We start from the raw sequence: 21,440 nt of genomic DNA on the forward strand, positions 1-21,440 counted from the left end.
TTCAATCAATCATCAAAAACCTTCCTACAAAGAAAAGCCCAGGGCCAGATGGCTTCACAGGAGAATTTTATCAAACATTCTAGAAAGAACTAACACCAATCGCACTCAAACTTTTCCAAATAATTGAGGAAAAAGGAACTCTACCAAACTCATTTTATGAAGCTAATATCATTTTAATATCAAAACCGGGCAAAGATGCTATAAGAAAGGAAAACTACAGGTCAACCTCCCTAATAAACATAGATGCAAAAATTTTCAACAAAATATTAGCAAATCGAATCCAACAAAACACTGAAAGAATTATACACCATGACCAAGTGGGGTTTATACCAGGAATGCAAGGATAATTCAACACAAGAAAATCAATCAATGTAATATAACATTAACAAATCAAAAGGGAAAAATCACATGACCATCTCGACTGACACTGAAAAAATATTCGACAAACTTCAGCATCCTTTTCTGGAGATAGGAATCAAAGGTAACTACCTCAATATGATTAAGGGAATATATGAAAAACCAATAGCTGGCATCATACTCAATGGTGAGAGACTGAAAGCCTTCCCCCTAAGATCAAGTACAAGACAAGGATGCCCAGTGTTACCACTATTATTCAACATTGTGCTAGAAGTTCTAGCTAGAACAATCAGGCAGAATAAAAATATAAAAGGCATCCAAATTGGAAAGGAAGAAGTAAAACTTTCATTACTTGCAGTTGATATTTGTAGCCTCATTCAAACAAGGAAATTAGAAAAGAAAATACATAATGACACTTATGAAAGAACTGGAAACTGAACACCAACTACATATTTGTTAGGAAGGAATTACTGTTCATCCTCTAGGAGGAATAAGGGTGCTGTGGTCATGTTTTTTTTTTTAAGTCCTTATTTTTCATAGGTACATCCTGAAATATTTATGGAAAAAAAAGCAGGTGTGATGAAAGGGCAATAGAAATGAAACAAGATTAAGCAGGAGTTGAACTTGATGATGGGGCCTTGGGGAAGGGTCATCCTTCATCCCACTGTGATCCAGCTTCATCCCATTGTGATCAGACAAAGTGCTCTGAATAACTTCAGTATTTTTATATTTATAAAGACCTGTTTTGTGCCCCAGCATATGGTCTATCCTGGAGAATGTTCCATGATATGATACTATACTTGGAAGATCCTGAGAATCTACAGCAAAGTTATTTGAGCTAATAAACAAATTAAGCAAGGTGGCAGGATATAAAATTAATGTGCAAAAATCAGTAACATTTCTATACACAAACAATGACCTAGCTGAGGAGTCACTTAAGAAAAAAATTCCATTCAAAAACACAACTAAAAGAATGAAATACTTAGGAATGAACTTAACTAGGGATGTAAAGGACTTGTACACAGAAAACTACATAACATTGTTAAATCAGAATCTAAACAGGTAGAAAGACATTCCTTGCTCATGGATAGGAAGGCTAAATATAGTTAAGATGTCAATTCTCCCCAAATTGATCTACAGATCCAACAAAGTACCAATCAAAATTCCAACAACCTACTTTGAAGATTTGGGAAAGCTAACTACCAAGTTCATCTGGAAGGGAAAGAGACCCCAAATAGCTGAAAGTATCCTAAAAAAGAAGAACGAAGTGGGAGGATTAACACTTTCTGACTTTAAAACCTATTACAAAGCCACAGTGGTCGAAACAACAAGGTACTGGCACAAAGACAGACGCATTGACCAATGGAATCAAATCAAGAGCGCAGAAAGAGACCACCAAATCTATGGTCAATCGATTTTTGATAAGGCCCCCAAATCCTCTGAACTGGGACAAAATAGTCCTTTCAATAATTGGGCATGGAAGAACTGGATATCAATAGCCAAGAGAATGAAAGAGGACCCTTATCTTACACCCTACACAAAAATTAACAAAGTGGCTCAAACACCTAAATATAAGAACTAGCACTATAAAACTTCTAGAAGAAAATGTAGAGAAACATCTTCAAGACCTAGTAATAAGAGGTAGCTTCCTAAATTTTACACCCAAAGCACAAGCAACAAAAGAAAAAAATAGATAAATGGCAACTCCTCAAAATCAAATAAATGCTTCTGTACCTCAAAAGACTTTGTCAAAAAGGTGAAGAGGCAGCCAACTCAATGGGAGAAAATATTTGAAAATCACATATCAGACAGAAACTACAAATGTTGGAGAGGATGTGGAGAAAATGGGACACTTATGCACTGCGGGTGGGTATGTACAATGGTGCAGCCACTATGGACAACTGTTTGGACAACTCAACAACAAATATTGAGTTACCCTATGACCCAGCAAAAGCACTACTTGGTATATACCCAGAAGAGCTGAAAGCAACGACACAGACGCTTGCACACCGATGTTCATAGTAGCATTATTCACAATAGCCAAAAGACAGAAACAAACCAAATGCCCATCCACAGATGAGTGGGTCAACAAAATGTGGTATACACAAACGATGGAATACTAGGCAGCAGTAAGACAAAACGATGTTCTGAAGCACATGACAAGATAGATGAGACTTGAGGACATAATGCTGAGTGAAATTAGCCAGACACAAAAGCACAGACACTGTATGATTCCACTTTTACGACCAGCATAAAGGTACAATCAGAGGCTTATAATACAGAATATAGGGGACTTGGAGATACACAGAAACTAGAGATGGGTAAACTGTTAGTTAACGAGATTGAACTCCAATGTAACAGAATAGATAGGAGTGAAGGTGATTCTCTAGTAGGTCTATAAGTAATATTACCATATTGAAGATGAACAAGAGTGAAAGGGGTTGTATACACCTACGTGTCCCACTGATTTACACTAGAAATAAGAATTAGTTCTTGCAATAATTACTTCTCGTATGATTCTCGTATAGTGTTTCAGTCCAGGGTACAGGGGGAAAGCTGTTATTCTATGCTATGAGGTATGTTCCGAAGGAAGCCATCAGCAGAGGTAAATAATGGGGGAAGGGACAAGAGTTAAGAGGAGGCTTCAATTTCCTATTTGGTGAGGGTGTGTTTATTGGTTTTCTTTCTCTTGGGAACAATGAAATTATCTAAAATTGAGAATGTTGATGAACTATGGACTTTGGGCTCTATACATGATGCCCGATGAATGCAGGTAGCTGAAGGATGCACTGACGGAGAAGTAGACTGGTGAATGATGGTGTATATTTATGAACAAAGGTTGTGCTGCTACAAAAAGGAACAAAGTCACGAGGCATGTAATGATGTGAATGAACATGTGGGACATTTGGTAAGACAAGATAAGCCAGAAACAAAAGAACAAGAATGGTATGGCCACCTTTAGAAAATGCTTATAAGAAACAAGGGCCTAGACTGTAAGCTTTTAGAGCAGACACATTAAGTTTGGAGTAGCGATTAATATTTCTGGATTCTGAAAAGCTGTTTATATATATATATAACCTGATATTTAGAGATAAGAATGAAGCCAAATTGGTTGGGGTTAAAAGTAATTCAGAACATAGGCATAAGGAAGACAGTGTCTATATTTTAGAACCACACATACTCTTTGAGATCAATGGAAGAAAGGTTTATTTGATCTGGAACCAAAATTTTCTATAGTGCATAATCTAATTCAATCTATCTGTATAGCTCATTTGAACAACTGAAACACAGGGAGCACAGAATAAGAAAGAGGTCCTTTAATACTGTATAGATTACTGTAATGCCTGGAAACATTCTAGAGTATATTAAGCAGATATTCAAAAAGTACTAGCAAAGTCCCCTGAGGGAGGGGAGAAAGAATATGGAACTATTTACCTTACTAGCAGGGAATCCTTGATACTGTGTCAAACTTTAGGGTCACCCAAATCAACAGGCTTACTGTTGATCATGAGGCTTACTCTTGTGAAGCTTACATACGTAGCGGAGAAGCTTAGACTACCTATAAGCATGCCTAAGAGTTACTTCTGGAGGACCTCTTTTGTTGCTCAGATGTGGCCTCAGTCTTTCTAAGCCCAACTTTGCAAGCAAAATCATTGCCCTCCTCCGTACGTGGGACATGACATCCAGGGGTGAAAGTCTCCCTGGCGACGTGGCAGAGGACTCCCAGGGATGAATCCAGACCTGGCACTGTGAGATCAACAATTACATTCTGACCAAAAGAGGGAAGAGAAGTGTAATTAATAAAATATCAGTGGCAGAGCGAGTTCAAATAGAGTCAAGAGGCTACTCTGAAGGTTGCTGTTACGCAAGCTTCAGTAGACTTTGCTACCTATCATAACCTACCAACCCACAACCAGAACCACTCCAGCCAATCCTAAAGAATACCTAGGGTAATAGATAAGATTCCACAAGGGTTCCATGCACTAGAGAAACTTGCCAGAAACCTACAACTTCCAGATGGGTCCCTGGTCCAGATAAGTCCTGAAACCTAGCCTAGCCTCTCCAGTACATCAGATAGTTCCATCTCCTTCCACCATATTAGTGACAGACTCTTCCAATATCAAAAATTTAGAATTGCCATAGCCCAAACAACCCCAATGAGAGGTAAGGAAAGATCAAAGGTGATGGTGGAGTCATACAGTGAAGATAACGATTTAACAAATGAATATGAATGCTGAACCATTAAATTGATATCTCTTTTAGTCTCCAGCATTTTAGAGCAGCTAGAAGTAAAACCCTAAAATTGTGAAATTGTAACCCATGTCAAAGTCTGAAATATGTTCTACAATTAATTGTGGTGCTCTGCTTTGAGATTTATAGTTTTGCATATATGATATTTTTCACAAAAAAAAAGAAGGAAAAAAAATTGATTGTGATGATAAAACAATATTTAAGCCTCTAGCCTCCTATGTTCTGGAGCAGCAAGAAGGAAAAATACGAGGATCGTGTGGTAGCCCCTGACAATTCTTGGATCTGTCCTGTAACCACCTGTTGAAGAGTGTTTTGAAAACTATTGTTTTTTTATTTCTTTGCTTTGTATATATGTTATACTATACAATAAAAGAAGTTAAAAATAAAAACAAAACTGACTGTTATGGAACAGTTAAAAGTTATTTCTATTAAATAGATCAGAAGTGAACTGGGATTTCTTCTAAAGCAAGACCAGCATAAACAGGGCGAGGAGCCTGACCCTGAAGTTCCAGCTGGTAAGAGATCAGAATTCAGGATCTGGCCCTTTCAGACTTATGTCTTCAGGGAATGGGCTCTAAAATCAAACATGTAGATGCAAACTGTGCTCTGTAACTTCCAAGATGGGTCTACAAGCAAGTCACTTAATTCTCTGATACTCAGTTTCTTCAAATGCAGAAAGCAGATTGAGGACTTCCTCTTGAGGGAGTCAAAGGCAATAACCAATGCTGAGGACCAGCACATAACAAACAGGCACTCAACCTATGGCAGCACAGCTTGAAGGCTCTGTTAGATATTTTCCTCACTGTCTGATAGGCCATAATCCTCCTGGCTCACCATCCCAGACCAGGGGCATTCTGGCAGCACTGTACACAATGCTTTTGGCCAGAGTCCAAAACCTTTTCAGAGACAGTTATCTCTAAAAGCATAAGAAAACTGCCAGGAAAATCTGACTTGTTTTTTAATAGGTTGTTTTATAGCCACATCTATTTTGTTATGTAAAGAACTTCAGCATTTCAACAAATGCACTTCAATTGGAAGAACTTTTTGTTTTTGTTTTTTGCAAAGATGTTACATGGTACCAGAAGAAAAATAACAGTGTAACATACTCAAGTCATAAAGGCATTTTCACAAGTAAGAGGCTTCAGCTCACTGGACAAGTGAGAACAAATGCCCCTACCAACATAACACTCACCAATGGCTCTGCGGAAGTTCTCCATCAGTACTTCTGTCTTCTTGATCTCTGTAGAGTAAACTTCACTTCCTACCATGGGGCAGAAAGGGACCTTACTGCCCAGCTCCTGCGCAATGGCCAGAGCGAGGGCTGTCTACAGAAAGAAAAATCAGAAACAGACTTGTTTTACATTCATGACATTATGAGGATTCAGAAACAAAGCCCATGATAAAATTACAAACCAGGAATGACTAAAGTGCTAGTTCTTTGAATTATATCATTTGGCATATTTCACACAATATGTGTTTGACGACTTTTGTGGACACAGTCAATTTATAACCTAAATGGACTCTCTAATCATTCCCATAATTACAAGTTATCAGATGTTGAGCAGTGCAAGGTTCAACTCCAAGTACCACACATGATATTCACTCAACTTACAAAGCAACATGGCTACTTTCCCCACTTTACAAATGAGGAAATTGAGATACAGAGATGAAATGATATATCCTAGGTACCATAAGCTAGTGAAAGGGAGAGTAGAGATTTAAAGTCTGGCATTAAGGTTCCAGAGCTCATGTTCCCATTGCAATTAGAACGGTCTTCCAAATTGGTCCCTCAATATCCAATATCTCATCACTCAGAACAACACTACTGAAGATTTGAGATACTGCTTTTCATTTTTACAAATACAGGAAAACATCAATCTACAACCCATCAAAAATTAATAATGAAGGAAAGAATTAGTGGTGTTCATTTTATGTTAGGCAGTCTAAAATAGTGAGAAATGATATATTCAGATTCTGAAGCTATAAGTTGGTTCTAACAAGTTACAGTTGAGCATGCTCAGCAGTAAATTAGCAAGTTGATTTTTGTTAAGAGAACAACAACTGGCAGATGCTAAATGGAAAAGAAAGACTTAACAGATGTTAGGTCAAATATCAAGTTTGAAAAACAAATGCTTTCAAGGTGAGACAGGACAGGGAAATGTCATGGCCTTTTAATGCCATTTTCATCTTTCCTCAACTTTGAAGAAGGGCAGTAGTGAGGCCAGTTCCAAGGTTGTGGGCTAAAGAACAAAAGAAAGGGCATGAAGAAAATAAATTCGTTACTGTAGAACAACAGTGAAACTCTCGACAGTGTTTTAAAATTAGTCCATTAAAGGCTCATCTTAGATTTTCTTTTCACAGCCCTTTTAGTGAGTTTTGAGAGAGCAGAATCTGTTGGGGAATCAGCACATCGCCTGGCACAAATGCCAGTGTCCTAGGCATAGAAACTGGGTTTTAGTCCTAGTTGACCAACTTATTTTCAGTGTCACCTGGGCACATGGCAGGTCTCTGGAACCTGGTTCACACTCTGTCAAATTAAAGCACTGGATGAAATCACAGGTAGCAAACTGGTGCATCTGGGCTGCATAATCTCATGTGTGTTTTAAAATGCAATTTCTTGCTATTTTTTGAATAAGGGAAATTTCATGTAGAACTTCAGCTACTCACTCAGTTTCTTCTGATGATCTGGTCAAAATTAAGTGGCATTACCTCAGAGTAGCAACTGGCCTGGGCTCGAGAGCCACTGCCTCCTTTACTCTGGGCATGCAAGCCCAAGTTCCCACAGCCCCCAATGTTCTCAAGTATTCATATCCAGTCCCTTCACCCATTCAGGTGACTTACTGCATTGGGCATCTGATCTGTGACCCATAGATTTTTAACTATAAAACTGCTCTTCTTGCAGGTCCTGGCGCTGTCCAGCCGGAACACAAACGTGTGTTCCTGTTGGCGCCCCTGATTGTCATCCTCGACCACGACAAGTGTTAGTTTACTCTTCTTAAAATCCATCTTGGTGATTTTAGGCCAAAAGAATAAGCCTATTTTGTTAGCTCCTTCAAAGATTAAAATGCCTGTCGGGGTCAGTCTAAGAGAATATTCACAGCCATCTCTTCCCCTGACAATGTGCATGTCCACCCCATACATTTCCAGCCACTTCGCTTTATTCAGATAGGAGAGTTCCGCCTGGGCAGGGTTCTTTCCCCTGCACTCTTTCCACCTTTGGAAGATATCAAATTCCATCGCTTCTGTCTGATTTGGAATGAACCGAAACTCAGACACAAGCACCTGTGGAAGTGTGCGGTGGAGCACCACGCCTTCTTCAGACTCCGGACCCCTGGGAATAGCAAGTCAAATAGATCAGACTTCATCAGGCTGGGATCTCGCTTCCAATTCAGTGGGCGGACGGAATATCAAGCTACCCACGACGCCAGGCTGCGGAGGACCAGCACCTTTGAAAGGAAGCCTAGCAAACGCTATCCTTCCCGAAGACATTCAACTTTCAGAGCAAGCAACCCGGTGATAGCAGCACAGCTCTGCTCTAAAACAAATCCCGAAGTCCATAATTACCAGCCTCAGTATCATCCTGCTATCCATCCCAGCCAGCCTCGGCGGCACCCGCACTCTCCAAATGTAGGGCCATGCTTTCAGGATGACAGGTCGCTCTGGAAAGCGCCGGCCAGTGGAGATGACAGCCGCTTTGATTATGTCCACGACCAGAATCAGAAGAACTTAGGAGGAGTGCAGAGTACCATGTACCGAGATAAACTCATGACTGCACTTTGAGAGACTGAAGCACCTTAATCCCACTCACCGTCGTACTTCATTCCATTCCACGAAATGTGTCTTAACATCACATGGGTGTCTTAGTAAAAGTGTCTTTAAGGAATAGTTCCGAATGGGGTTTCCAACATCCACGTAAATATTTGAAAACAACTAGTTGTAATTTACTGTTGACTACATTCTGAGTAAAATGAAGGTAAAGGCTCAGGAAAAAAAAAAAAAAAAAAGAACTGCTCTTCTCTGGTATCCTAAGAGCCAAGGGAAATCTCTGGGTTATGACAGGTAAAACTCAGGTAAGCAGTACTCTAACACCAAGACTCCCACAGGCTTGCTACTCCCACTTTCTATTCAAAATGAGTTATTTTCTAGTTACTCCTCTAGATTTTCTCCACTATATCTCTCTACTGCATCTCTACAGGCACCATCTCCCCACACTCTGTTGTGAACTGGCTGTATCACTGGCATCTGCCTCTGTGGAACGGTTCTTCTCGTTTCACCAATACAGAAGAGATAATAATGTATTTCCATTAAAATACGAGTTTATGTCTAGTTTCACCCATTTAAAGGCTCCTAGGAGGCAGGGACATGATATGGCCACTATACCCATTCATCTATACCTACTTCATGTCACCTGCATGAGATCTCACTGAATCTTCCCAACTAGCATGTGAACTTGATAATCAAGTTTGTAATTTGCTGATTAAGAAACTGAAACTCATACTGCTTAATGGATACAGAATTTCTGTGTGGGTTGTTGGAAATGTTTTGGTAATAGGTAGCGGTAGTGATAACACAAGGTTGCAAATGTAATTAATAACACTGACTGTCACACTTAAAAATACTTAAAATAGCTAATTTGTGATATATATATATAGCTATATAGATAAAGCTACATATATAGTTACTACAATAAAACATTTTTTAAAAACTCAGAAATTATCAGCTCACCTAAGATCAAATAGTAAGCAGCAAAGCCAGGATGCAAACCCAAATCTCTAAAGCCATTATTTCTTTGGGCCTACCCCTAGGTGAGTGCTGACTGATACACAAAGAAACACGCTGCCAAAAGAAGTTTTGAAGAAATGTACTCGACTTCAGTCTCATCTAAACATCTCCTTTTTCCAAAACTCAAATTCAAAGCCTCATTCTTTTTTTTTTAAATATTTTTATTGAGAAATATCCATGCACATACAGTTCAACCATATTATACAATCAATGGTTTGCAATATCATCACATAGTTGTATATCCTTTACCATGATCATTCTTAGAATATTTGTATCATTCCAAAAAAAAGAAATAAGAAAAGAGAACTCTTACATTCTGTGTTAGTTAGATTCAGTTGTCAACTTGGCCAGGTGAGCATACCTAATCTTGTTGCTGCTGACATAAGCCAACGGTACGTGAACCTCATCTGTTGCCAATTACATCTGCAGTCAGCCAGGAAGCGTGTCTGCTGCAATGAGTGACATTTGACTTAATTGGCTGGTGCTTAAATGAGAGAACGCAACGTAGCACAGTCTAAGCAGTTAGGTATTCCTCATCTCAGCACTTGCAGCTCAGTCCGGGACTTTGGAGATGGAGAAAGAAGTCACCCCTAGGAAAGTTGTTAGAACCCAGGGGCCTGGAGAGAAGACCAGCAGAGACCATCCTGTGCCTTCCACATAAGAAAGAACCTCAGTGGAAAGTTAGCTGCCTTTCCTCTGAAGAATCAACAAAACAAATTCTCTTTTATTAAAAGCCAATCCGTCTCTGGTGTGTTGCATTCCGGCAGCTAGCAAACTAGAACACATCCCGTACCCTTTGTCGTCCCTCTCACTGACCCACAGTATTACAATCTACCCAGTTTTTACCCTTTATCTCCCCCTATTATTTATTTATTTATTATCCTTTGTTTTTTTATTTACTCATTGGTCCATACCCTGGATAAAAGGAGCATCAGACACAAGGCTCTCATAATCACACAGTCACACTGTAAAAGCAGTACAGCTATACAGTCTTCTTCAAGAATCAAGACTACTGGGACACAGTTCAACAGTTTCAGGTACATCCCTCTAGCCATTCCAATACACTATAAACTAAAAAGGGATATCTATGTAATGTGCAAGAATAACCTCCAGGATAACCTTTTGACTCTGTTTGAAATCTCTCAGCCACTGAGACTTTATTTTGTCTAATTTATCTTTTCTCCCTTTTGGTCAAGAAGGCTTTCTCAATCTCATGATGCTAGGTCCCAGTTCATCCCCAGGAGTCGGGTCCCACACTGCCAGGGAGACTTACAACCCTGGGAGTCATGTCCCTCATAGCAGGGAAGGCAGTGAGTTCATCCACTGAGTTGGTTTAAAGACAGACGCTACTTCTATCAACAAAAGAGGTTCTTTAGGGGTGACTCTTAGGCATAATTATCAGTAGCTTTAGCCTATCCTTTGCAGGAATACATTTCATAGGGTCTGTATTAGTTAGGGTTCTCTAGAGAAACAGAATCAACAGAGAACACTTGCAAATATAAAATTTATAAAAGTGTCTCATGTGACCACAGCAATGCAGAGTCCAAAATCCACAGGGCAGGCTGTGAAGCCGACGACTCCGATGGAGGGTCTGGATGAACTCCACAGGAGAGGCTCACCAGCCGAAGCAGGAATGGAAGCTGTCTCCTCTGAATCCTCCTTAAAAGGCTTCCCGTGATTAGATTAAGCATCACTCATTGCAGAAGACACTCCCCTTTGGCTGATTACAAATGGAATCAGCTGTGGATGCAGCTGACATAATCATGATCTAATTCTATGAAATGTCCTCATTGCAACAGAGAGGCCAGCACTTGCCCAACCAGATAAACAGGTACCACAACTTGGCCAAGTTGACACATGTCCCTGACCATGACAGGGTCAAACCCCAAGATCAAGAGCTCAGCCTATTGAAGTGGCTGTCCCCATTGCTTGCAAGAATATCAGAAATTCCCCAGATGTCAAAGCCCCATTCTTAACACTGTTAGGTCCTCTAGAGTGGAACATCACAAAATTCATATCACATGTCCCTGGGCTGTTTATACAGCAAAACCCCTAACAAGTACTTAGGAGACACTCAGCCCTGACATTAGGAGATTAAAGGAACCTCACATAATTGATCAGGAAAACACAAGCCCACCAAAGATAGAAACACAAAATGTTTAGGGAAAAAAAAGAAGGAACTGTTTCATGAACAAGGAACAAGTAGCTATCAAAAATAGCCAGATTCGGAGAAGTGTGCTGCTTTATTACGGAAAAAAAGCTAAGAAATGTAGAAGAAATAACAGAACAAAAAAAATCACTATTTTGCAACAACAATGTGATAACTGATAAGGCAATTATCATCAATTAATGCTAAAACAAAAATGAAAGGTTACGGGGGAACAGGATACTCATAACATCTCAAAGTGTCATACTTATTAACTACAAGGAGTTCACAATCATCAACCAACAAGCATCAACAGGACATTATGTTGTAAAAAATAAGGCTGAAACAAATGAACATTGTATGGTCTCTTTTAGAAAATACAAGAAAATTGGGGCCTAGATTGTAAGCTCTTATAAAAGTCACATTTAATCCAGAGTTGTAAGTGTACATCTAGATTCTGAGATGCTATGCGATATGTGAATAACTTGGAATTTCCTTGGAATTTTGGGTACCTGTGTGACACCTAAAACTCAGATGTGGAGTTCTGCAGTTCTGAGAGTCTGAATTGCTAAATACAACAACTGTTAAAGAAACTGAAAAAGAGACTTCCGGGTCAAGATGGCAGCTTAACAATGTGCACATTTCAGTTCGTCCTCCAGAACAACTACTAAATAACCAGAAACAGTACAGAACAGCTCCTGGGGCCATGTCAGTGACCAGACACACAGCGTACCCCAGTCTGGACCAGCTGGACTGGCTGCGAGCACCCCCCAGAACCCCAAAGCTGCGGCGGCCAGCGCCCCTCCCCCACAGACCGCTTCCCAGAGGGGAAAGGAAAGGACTTTACCAGCAGCAGGGACTGGGCACAATCAAACGCCAATTGTGGAACTAATTAACAAATTCTGACTACTAAAAATAGGCCCCCAGCTTAGGTGAACCTGATCAAAGCAGAGGTTGTTCATTTTTGCCCCGGCGCCAAAGGGTCATGACTGACAGAAAAAGGGGGGAAAAAAAGAGAAGGAAACAGAGGTTTTTGTGGCTGTATATCTACAAAGGCTTGACTGCCTCTGGAAACAGCGGCAGGACTTTTCAGGCTACAACTGCCCCAGGCACAGGCAGAAGTGAGCTCTTTTGGGGGCTTGTCTGGAGCCTGTGCCTTCCCCAGGGGAGGGGTGAAGCCCAACTCAGGTGGAATCCCTCCATCAAGGAATTCAGACACCAGGGCTTGGTAATTTGAAGCCATTAAAACCAGCCTACAACCTCTCCTCTGTCTCCACCACGCCCCCAGCAGGGAGAGTCTGCCAAAGTTAAAGGTACCGCATCATCTTATGCTGGTGGGACCTGCAGTCAGACAAGCACCACACACAGGGCAGGATAAGAAAAACAGAGTTCAGAGACTTCACAGGAAAGTCTTTCAACCTGCTGGGTCTCACCCTCAGGGAAAACCGATACAGGTGACCCTTTCCTCCTAATGGGAGGCCAGTTTGGTCTGGGAAAATCTGGCTGGGGTCTATAATATCTAAGTAGATCCTCCTAAGTGTGGGTGAGGGAAAGGCACCACACAAGCAGGGCAAGAAACAAGAAAACAAGAACTGAAAAATTCTCCTCTATCAAACAAAACTTAAGCTAAAGGTCCAGATAAAGCTGAATGGAATGTCAAAGAACAGATAGACAACAAATTCATCCAGCAAGAAAACCCTAGATAAAAGAAGTGAAAGCAATCTCCAGAATAAACTAATTAAGGTAATTAAATGCCTAGATGCCAGCATAAATAACAAATCACACTAGGAAAATTGAAGATATGGCCCAGTCAAAGGAACAAACCAGCAATTCAAATGACATACAGGGGCTGAAACAATTAATCCAGAATGTACGAACAGACATGGAAAACCTCATCAAAAACCAAATCAATGACTTGAGGGAGGATATAAAGAAGGCAAGGAAAGAACAAAAAGAAGAAACTGAAAGCCTGAAAAAACAAATCACAGAACTTATGGGAATGAAAGACACAGTAGAAGAGATGAAAAAAACAATGGAAACCTACAATGGTAGATTTTGAGAGACAGAACATAGGATTTCAAAACTGGAGGACGGAACATCTGAAATCTAACAAGATACAGAAACTATAGGGAAAAAAATGGAAAAATATGAGCAGGGACTCAGGGAACTGAAAGACAATATGAAGCGCATGAATATACGTGTTGTGGGTGTCCCAGAAGGAGAAGAGAAGGGAAAAGGAGGAGAAAAACTATTGGAGGAATTATCACTGAAAATTTCCCAACTCTTATGAAAGACTAAAAATTACAGATCCAAGAAGTGCAGCGTACCCCAAAGAGAAAAGATCCAAATAGACATACTCCAAGACATTTAATAATCAGAATGTCAGAGGTCAAAGAGAAAGAGAGGATCTTGAAAGCAGCAAGAGAAAAGCAAGCCATCACATACAAGGGAAGCCCAGTAAGACTATGCGCAGATCTCTCAGCAGAAACCATGGAGGCGAGAAGACAGTGGGATAATATATTTAAATTATTAAAAGAGAAAAACTGCCAACCAAGAATTCTATATCCAGCAAAATTGTCCTTCAAAAATGAGGGAGAAATTAAAACATTTTCAGACAAAAAATCACTGAGAGAATTTGTGATCAAGAGACCAGCTCTGCAAGAAATACTAAAGGGAACACTAGAGACAGATACAAAGACAGAAGAGAGAGGTGTGGAGAACAGTGGAGAAAGGAAGACTATGAGTAAAGGTAAAAAGAAGGAAAATTAGATATGACATATAAAATCCAGAAGGCAAAATAGTAGAAGAAAGTACTACCCGTGCAGTAATAACACTTAACGTTAATGGATTAAACTCTCCAATCAAAAGACATAGTCTGGCAGAATGGATTAAAAAACAGGACCCAGTCGGGACCTCGGCGGTTGGCGCGTCCGCACGCGCTAAGGCGCGGGGTCCTTCCAAGGGGGCGCATAGGGCCAGCGCGGTAGGCACGGGCCCGGTGGGCGCAATGTTCGTGGCTCGCAGCATTGCGGGGGATCACAAAGATCTCATCCATGATGTGTCTTTCAACTTCCACGGGCGGCGGATGGCGACCTGCTCCAGCGACCAGAGCGTCAAGGTCTGGGATAAAAGTGAAAGTGGAGATTGGCATTGTACTGCTAGCTGGAAGACACATAGTGGATCTGTGTGGCGTGTGACGTGGGCCCACCCTGAGTTTGGACAGGTTTTAGCTTCCTGTTCCTTTGATCGAACAGTGGCTGTTTGGGAAGAAATAGTAGGAGAATCGAATGACAAACTGTGAGGACAGAGTCACTGGGTGAAGAGAACAACTTTGGTGGATAGCAGAACATCAGTTACTGATGTGAAATTTGCTCCTAAGCATATGGGTCTTATGTTAGCAACTTGTTCAGCATATGGTATCGTAAGAATATATGAGGCACCAGATGTTATGAACCTCAGTCAGTGGTCTCTGCAGCATGAGATTTCGTGTAAGCTGAGCTGTAGTTGTATTTCCTGGAACCCTTCAAGCTCCCGTGCTCATTCTCCCATGATAGCTGTAGGAAGTGATGACAGTGGTCCAAATGCAATGGCCAAAGTGCAGGTTTTTGAATATAATGAGAACACCAGGAAATACATAAAAGCAGAGACTCTCATGACCGTCACTGATCCTGTGCATGATATTGCGTTTGCTCCAAATTTAGGGAGATCTTTCCATATTCTGGCTATTGCAACCAAGGATGTGAGGGTTTTTACTTTAAAACCAGTGAGGAAAGAACTTACTTCCTCTGGTGAGCCAAAAAAATTTGAAATCCATGTAGTGGCTCAGTTTGATAATCATAATTCCCAGGTCTGGCGAGTGAGTTGGAATATAACGGGAACAGTACAAGCATCTTCAGGAGATGATGGCTGTGTAAGACTGTGGAAAGCTAATTACATGGACAACTGGAAGTGTACTGGTATTTTGAAAGGTAATGGGAGCCCTCTGCTGAGAACGGGAGTTCTCAGCAGGGAAACTCAAACCCTTCCCTAGGTTCAAATATTTCAAATCTACAAAATTCATTAAATGGATCATCTGCTGGCAGAAAGCACAGCTGAATACAAGCTAACGGAGTAACTTTGCTGTTTGCTGCTTGTTGCATGCACACGGGAATGGAGAGCGAGCTCCTTTTCCCCTTCCCCATGCCGTGTGACCTCTCCCGAGATACACCAGCAGCCTGCTTGCTACTAAACGCAGTCCAAAAGGCCTTTAAACAACCGTGAATTTCATTTTTTTGTTCTAGCCAGTTTATTGCACCATTTGAAACTTTGGAAATATAAATGGAGAGGCTTTTTGTTGAGATATTGCCACCAAAAGTTTTTTGAAATGTTCTTGAACATTCCTTAAACAGGAGTTTAAAAATGAAAAGGATTATCATCCTTTTAAGTAATTGGGAGGAGGGTAAAATATCACTTGATTCCATTTGGGGTATGTAGGCTGTTTCTTTTGTTTCTGAAACAGTAAGCTGAAAAGATGACTTTTTATCATTCCAGTTTGAAGACTGAATAAATAATTTTCATAAGATTGTTTTGAGTGCTAATTTGCTTACCTTTTATAGAATTGGTTTATATTAATGATATTATTTGGTACAGCGCTGTCATTTCTTTGTAATACTTAAAAAATATCAGTAAAGGAGTGAGAGAAGTAGTAATAGTAAAATGAATGCAATTTGACTGTATAGTTTGTAGCCAAGTTAAACATTTGGTATTGCTTCGTTTATAATTTGGTAGTAAAATGAAAACACCTTTGTAAGTTTTTAATTAGTAATCACTAAAGAGATAAATGTTTGTAATATATGCTTGTGTATTTTTATGGTGTGATCTCATGGCTTATGGTTTCCTCTAACTCAGAATTTGGAAACATAGCTATAATTTGAAAAGCAGTTAAAATTTTGCTAAAATCATGCATGCAGATGGGCTTCAACCTTCCATGTCCCAGAATTTTCTTAGTTAGCTGTTTGCACTAATTTGTATCCTCTAGAGTTCCGAACTTGATGACAAAGCTGTAAGTTTTTAAGTTTACTAAAATATATATTACGGGTAAGTGATAAAATGGCAGAAGAATAACAATATGACATTCTTTGAGCCCTTTTTCTTATAAAAATTCTGTAGTTATTCTAAAGTTTTTGGAGAACTATACAGTATGTTCAGTGATTATATTTCTTTAACAATATGTTGCAATAGCTAGCCATACTATATGAAGTGTATTTGAACTGGTTCTCAATATCATGTATACACAGAAAAAAGTATACCTGTTGCTGCTACAAATGAAAGCATTGCACAAAGGAGCGTAGTAGATTTGTACATTTACAGGATAGCATCAAGTATGTTTCCGACAGATTAGAAAATGTTTTAAATATATAAAACTAATGTCTATTTGTGAAATTCATTCTGGTGATTTTTTACAAACATTTTAAGTTTACTGGATTATATTTCTTTCAAGTTTGTACATTTGCTAAGTGATCTTGATTTGAGTAAGGATTATTTTGCTATTATGTTCTGTTAGTTTTGGCATGAATATACTAGACTTTTTTTTCCAGCATGTGTTTTCTTCTCTTTGGTTCTTTGTATTTACTGCTTTTCTCTTTTTCTTCTGTTTTTTTTTCTTCTGTTGTTGTTTTGTTTTGTTTTGGTGTTTTGTTCCTGTTTTCATTGTTTCAGGTATTTCTTTCCCCCTCTGGATTCCCCAAGGGCTGGGTGGCGCTGGTCCAGTTCTGCCCAGCTCCTTCCTCCTCCTCCTCTGGTAGAGCACACTGCCAGCCTCCAGTATCCTCACCCTCGCAGATCTATCTCTCGGCCTCTCCACCCCTTACCTGAGAAGGAAGGGGTTTAAAACACTGCTTCCACATTTTAAAGGCCTTATCCATGTGCTTGTAAATGCATTCATTCTGGCTGCTTTTTGTTTTTCTTTATTTTCTTTCAGAAGGTTTTTCTGATTTAGGGTCTGGTCTGTCTTACATGTATTACAACCAGAATACAGTATTTGGAACCTAAATGTGTTTGTGCTTCTGCATCAAAGGAACATCAGTTTCAGTGTTTGGTAGGTAGCCTTTGATTAAGTGAGAGATGTACAAGGGACCGTGCCTGCGAAAGGGACAGACAGTAGTTGACTTCCGAGTGCTTGTTCTGTACACTTTATTGTGAATTGTTATCATGGTCCAGACATGCTTATGCTCTGTCATCCGGTTAACGTGAAAGTACATCATTATGAGGTTCACTCTGCTTTTGAGACATATTAAGAATGGTTTTAAATTTTATAGGTTAATGTTGCAGCTGACTAGTACATAAAGTAAATCATTCCTGTGTATAAAGCAGCAAAACATAATATAGGCTGTTTGATCTTTTTTTTTTTTTAAAGGAAATTGCCTTTCACTACTTGGAATTACTGTGTAAAGCTTTTGTAATTATCCTAGGTATTTAATGAAATCTATTTTAAGTGAAAAAAAAAACAAAACAGGACCCATCTATATGCTTTCTCTACTCAAAGGACACGACACCAAGGACACAAATGGACATTTACACACCAATGTTTACAGCAGCATTATTAACAATTACCAAGAGATGGAAACAGCCAAAATGTCCATGAACAGACAGTTGGCTAAACAAACTGTGACATTTACATAAGATGGAATATTATGCAGCTGTAAGACAGAATAAAGTTATGAAGTATGTAACAACATGAATGGACCTTAAGGACATTATGCTGAGTGTGATTAGCCAGAAACAAAAGGACAAATACTGTATGGTCTCACTGATATGAACTGACATTAGTGAATAAACTTGGAATATTTCCTTGGTAACAGAGACTATCAGGAGATAGAAATAGGGTGAGATATTGGGTAATTGGAGCTGAAGGGACACAGATTGTGCAACAGGACTGAATATAAAAACTCAGAAATGGACAGCACAATACTACCGAACTGTAATGTAATTATGTTAAAACACTGAATGAAGCTGCATGTGAGAATGATAGAGGGAGGAGGACTGGGGACATAAATGAAATCAGAAAGAAAGATAGATGGTAAAGATCGAGATGGTATAATCTAGGAATGCCTAGAGTGTATAATAATAGTGAAATGTACAATGTACAAATTTTTAAAATGTTTTTGCATGAGGAAGAACAAAGGAACATCATTATTGCAGGGTGCTGAAAATAGATAATAATTAATACTTTAAAATGTCACATTATGTGTGAGACTAAAGCAAAAAATGTTTGTTACAAAATTTTTATTTTGACTAGAGCATTTCCTAATATAACTCATGTAGATAGTTTGATTGAATGTCATAAGTACTTGGAATCTCAGGTAGGACATGAGATTTTGTTGGTTTGTCCAGAGTAATGCCCCAATGAATCCCAGAGTGATTTGATCAGTGACTGGAAAAGTATTTGCAAGCCCCCTTCGGGGAATGGTGAAAGTGGGGAGAAATTCAACTTCCCCAAGTTGAATTCCTGATATTCTCACAAGCAGTGTGGACAACCAAAGCTATAGGTTGAGCCCCCAGTCTTGGGGTTTGTTCATATGAAACTTAACCCCACAAAGGATAGGTCAAGTCTACTTAAAATCTAGGCCTAAGAGTTACCCCCAAGAGAGCCTCTTTTGTTGCTCAGATATGGCCTCTCTCTCCAGCCAACATGACGAGCAGTCTCACCACCCTCCCCGTCTCTGCGTGGGACATGACTCCCAGGGGTGTGGACCTTCCTGGCAACGTGGGACAGAGATCTGGAATGAGCTGAGACTCAGCATCAAGGGACTGAGAAAAACCCTAGAATGAGCTGAGAATTAACATCAAGGGATTGAGAGAACCTTCTCAACCAAAGGGGGAAGAGTGAAATGAGACAAAGTGTCAATGGCTGAGAGATTCCAAACAGAGTTGAGAGGTTATCCTGGAGGTTATTCTTATGTATTAAGTAGATATCACCTTGTTGTTCAAGATGTAGCGGAGAGGCTGGAGGGAACTGCCTGAAAATGTAGAGCTGTGTTCCAGTAGCCATGTTTCTTGATGATGATTGAACAAAGATATAGCTTTCACAATGAGACTCTGTGAATGTGAAAACCTTGTGTCTGATGCTCCTTTTAGCTACTATATCAACAGAAGAGTAGAACATATGGAATAAAAGTAAATAATAAGGGGAACAAATGTTAAAATAAATTTAGTTTGAAATGCTAGTGGTAAATGAAAGCGAGGGGTAAGGGGTATCGTATGTATAATCTTTTTTTTCTGTTATCGTTTTATTTCTTTTTCTGTTGTCTTTTTATTTTTTTCTAAATCGATGCAAATGTTCTAAGAAATGATGAATACGCAACTATATGATATTAAGAATTACTGATTGTATATGTAGAATGGAATGATATCTTAATGTTTTGTTAATTTTTTTAATTAATAAAAAAGTTAAAAAAAGAAACTGAAAAAGAGACTTCTGGGAAGATGGCAGAGTAGGGTATGCTGGATTCACATCAGCTCCATAGAACAAGATAGGGGATGGGGAAAAAATTGTTGGGACTGCAGTCCTATAGGGAGAATGATCTAAGTGGTTCTTCAATATTTCATAGGAAGGAGGACTTCTAGGAAGATAGCAGAGCAAGTGGACTCAGTTCAGTCCTGCTCTGTGAAACAAGATAAAGGATGGGAAGAAACTAACTAGGAATACACTCCTGGGGTGTAAGTAATAAAACTGGGTATCTAGGCAATCTTGGGGAGGAGAGAGGCCAGGTGGATTGGGACAGTAGAGTGGAGTGGATCGAGTGACCATGATCCCTGACCGGGGGCAGGCTGAAGCAGGAAGGGAGGTGCAACAGAGGGAAATGATAGCCCTTCACTCTACCCTATCCTAGCTGCTGGTAAGGGAAACCACTCTGCATGGGTCAGAGTTGTCAGAGCCAACAGGAAGCCCAGAGGTGGACTCAATCATCCATCATGGGGGACCAGGCCTCCAGGTGCCAGGAGGATCACCTGGCCAGGTATGGGAATAGCAGTCCCACAGACGCAGTATCTGGCACACCTGCCAGTACTGCAAGTCAGCTTATCACCTGGGCGCTGGTCAGCTTCCTAGTCACGCTGACAGGGACTGGCAGTCTGGCTACCAGGGTTCAGAAGCAGACCCTACCCCTACCCCTCAATGCCGAGAATCACTTCCTGAAGTTGCTGCAGGCTGGGGGGAGCAGGCCTGAGGGAGGATGTTCTAGTTTTTTAGCTGCCTGGCTGTATATACCAGAAACGGAATGGCTTTTTAAAAGGGGAATTTAATAAGTTGGTAGTTTATAGTTCTAAGGCTGAGAAAATGTCCCAATTAAAACCAGTCTATTGAAATGTCCAATCAAAGGCATCCAGGGAAAGACACCTTGGTTCAAGAAGGCCAATGAAGTTCAGGGTTTCTCTCTCAAGTGAGAAGGCACATGGCAAACAGGGTCAGGGTTTCTCTCTCATCCGGAAAGGCACATGGCAAACATGGTATCATCTGCTAGCTTCTTCTCCTGGTTTCCTGTTTCATTAAGCTCCCTGGGAGGCATTTTCCTTCTTCATCTCCAAAGCTCTGGCTGATGGACTCTCTGCTTCGTGGTGCTGCAGCATTTTCTGCTATCTCTGAATCTCTCATTCTTCAAAATGTTTCCTCTTTTATAGGACTCCAGTAAACCAATCAAGACCCACCCAAATGGGTGGAGACACATCTCCCCTAATCCAGCTTAACAACGACTCCTGATTGGGAGACATCTCCAGGGAGACGATCCAATTACAGATTCAGACATACAGTATTGAATAGGGATTATTCTGCCATTTTACAAAATGGGATTTTGATTAAAACATGGCTTTTCTAGGGTCCATACATTCTTTCAAACCAGAGAAGACAGGTTTTTCTTTTTAACTGTGA

The 21,440-nt window shown here is 40.0% G+C and overlaps 1 protein-coding gene and 1 pseudogene across 3 annotated transcripts in view; one reads left to right on the forward strand and one right to left on the reverse strand.

Moving 5' to 3' along the window:
- Nucleotides 1–21,440, reverse strand: part of RUVBL1 (RuvB like AAA ATPase 1) — a 96,142-nt gene that overhangs the window by 58,608 nt on the left and 16,094 nt on the right. For all 3 annotated transcript variants that reach the window (XM_077116348.1, XM_077116347.1, XM_077116349.1), the window contains one exon: nt 5,801–5,933. In XM_077116348.1, coding sequence (XP_076972463.1) covers nt 5,801–5,933 — 133 coding nt within the window. The remainder of the gene's footprint in view (nt 1–5,800; nt 5,934–21,440) is intronic.
- Nucleotides 14,511–15,928, forward strand: LOC143646909 (nucleoporin SEH1 pseudogene; annotated as a pseudogene).

This window comes from Tamandua tetradactyla, chromosome 9, assembly GCF_023851605.1.
Source record: "Tamandua tetradactyla isolate mTamTet1 chromosome 9, mTamTet1.pri, whole genome shotgun sequence".
Taxonomy (NCBI): Eukaryota; Metazoa; Chordata; class Mammalia; order Pilosa; family Myrmecophagidae; genus Tamandua; species Tamandua tetradactyla.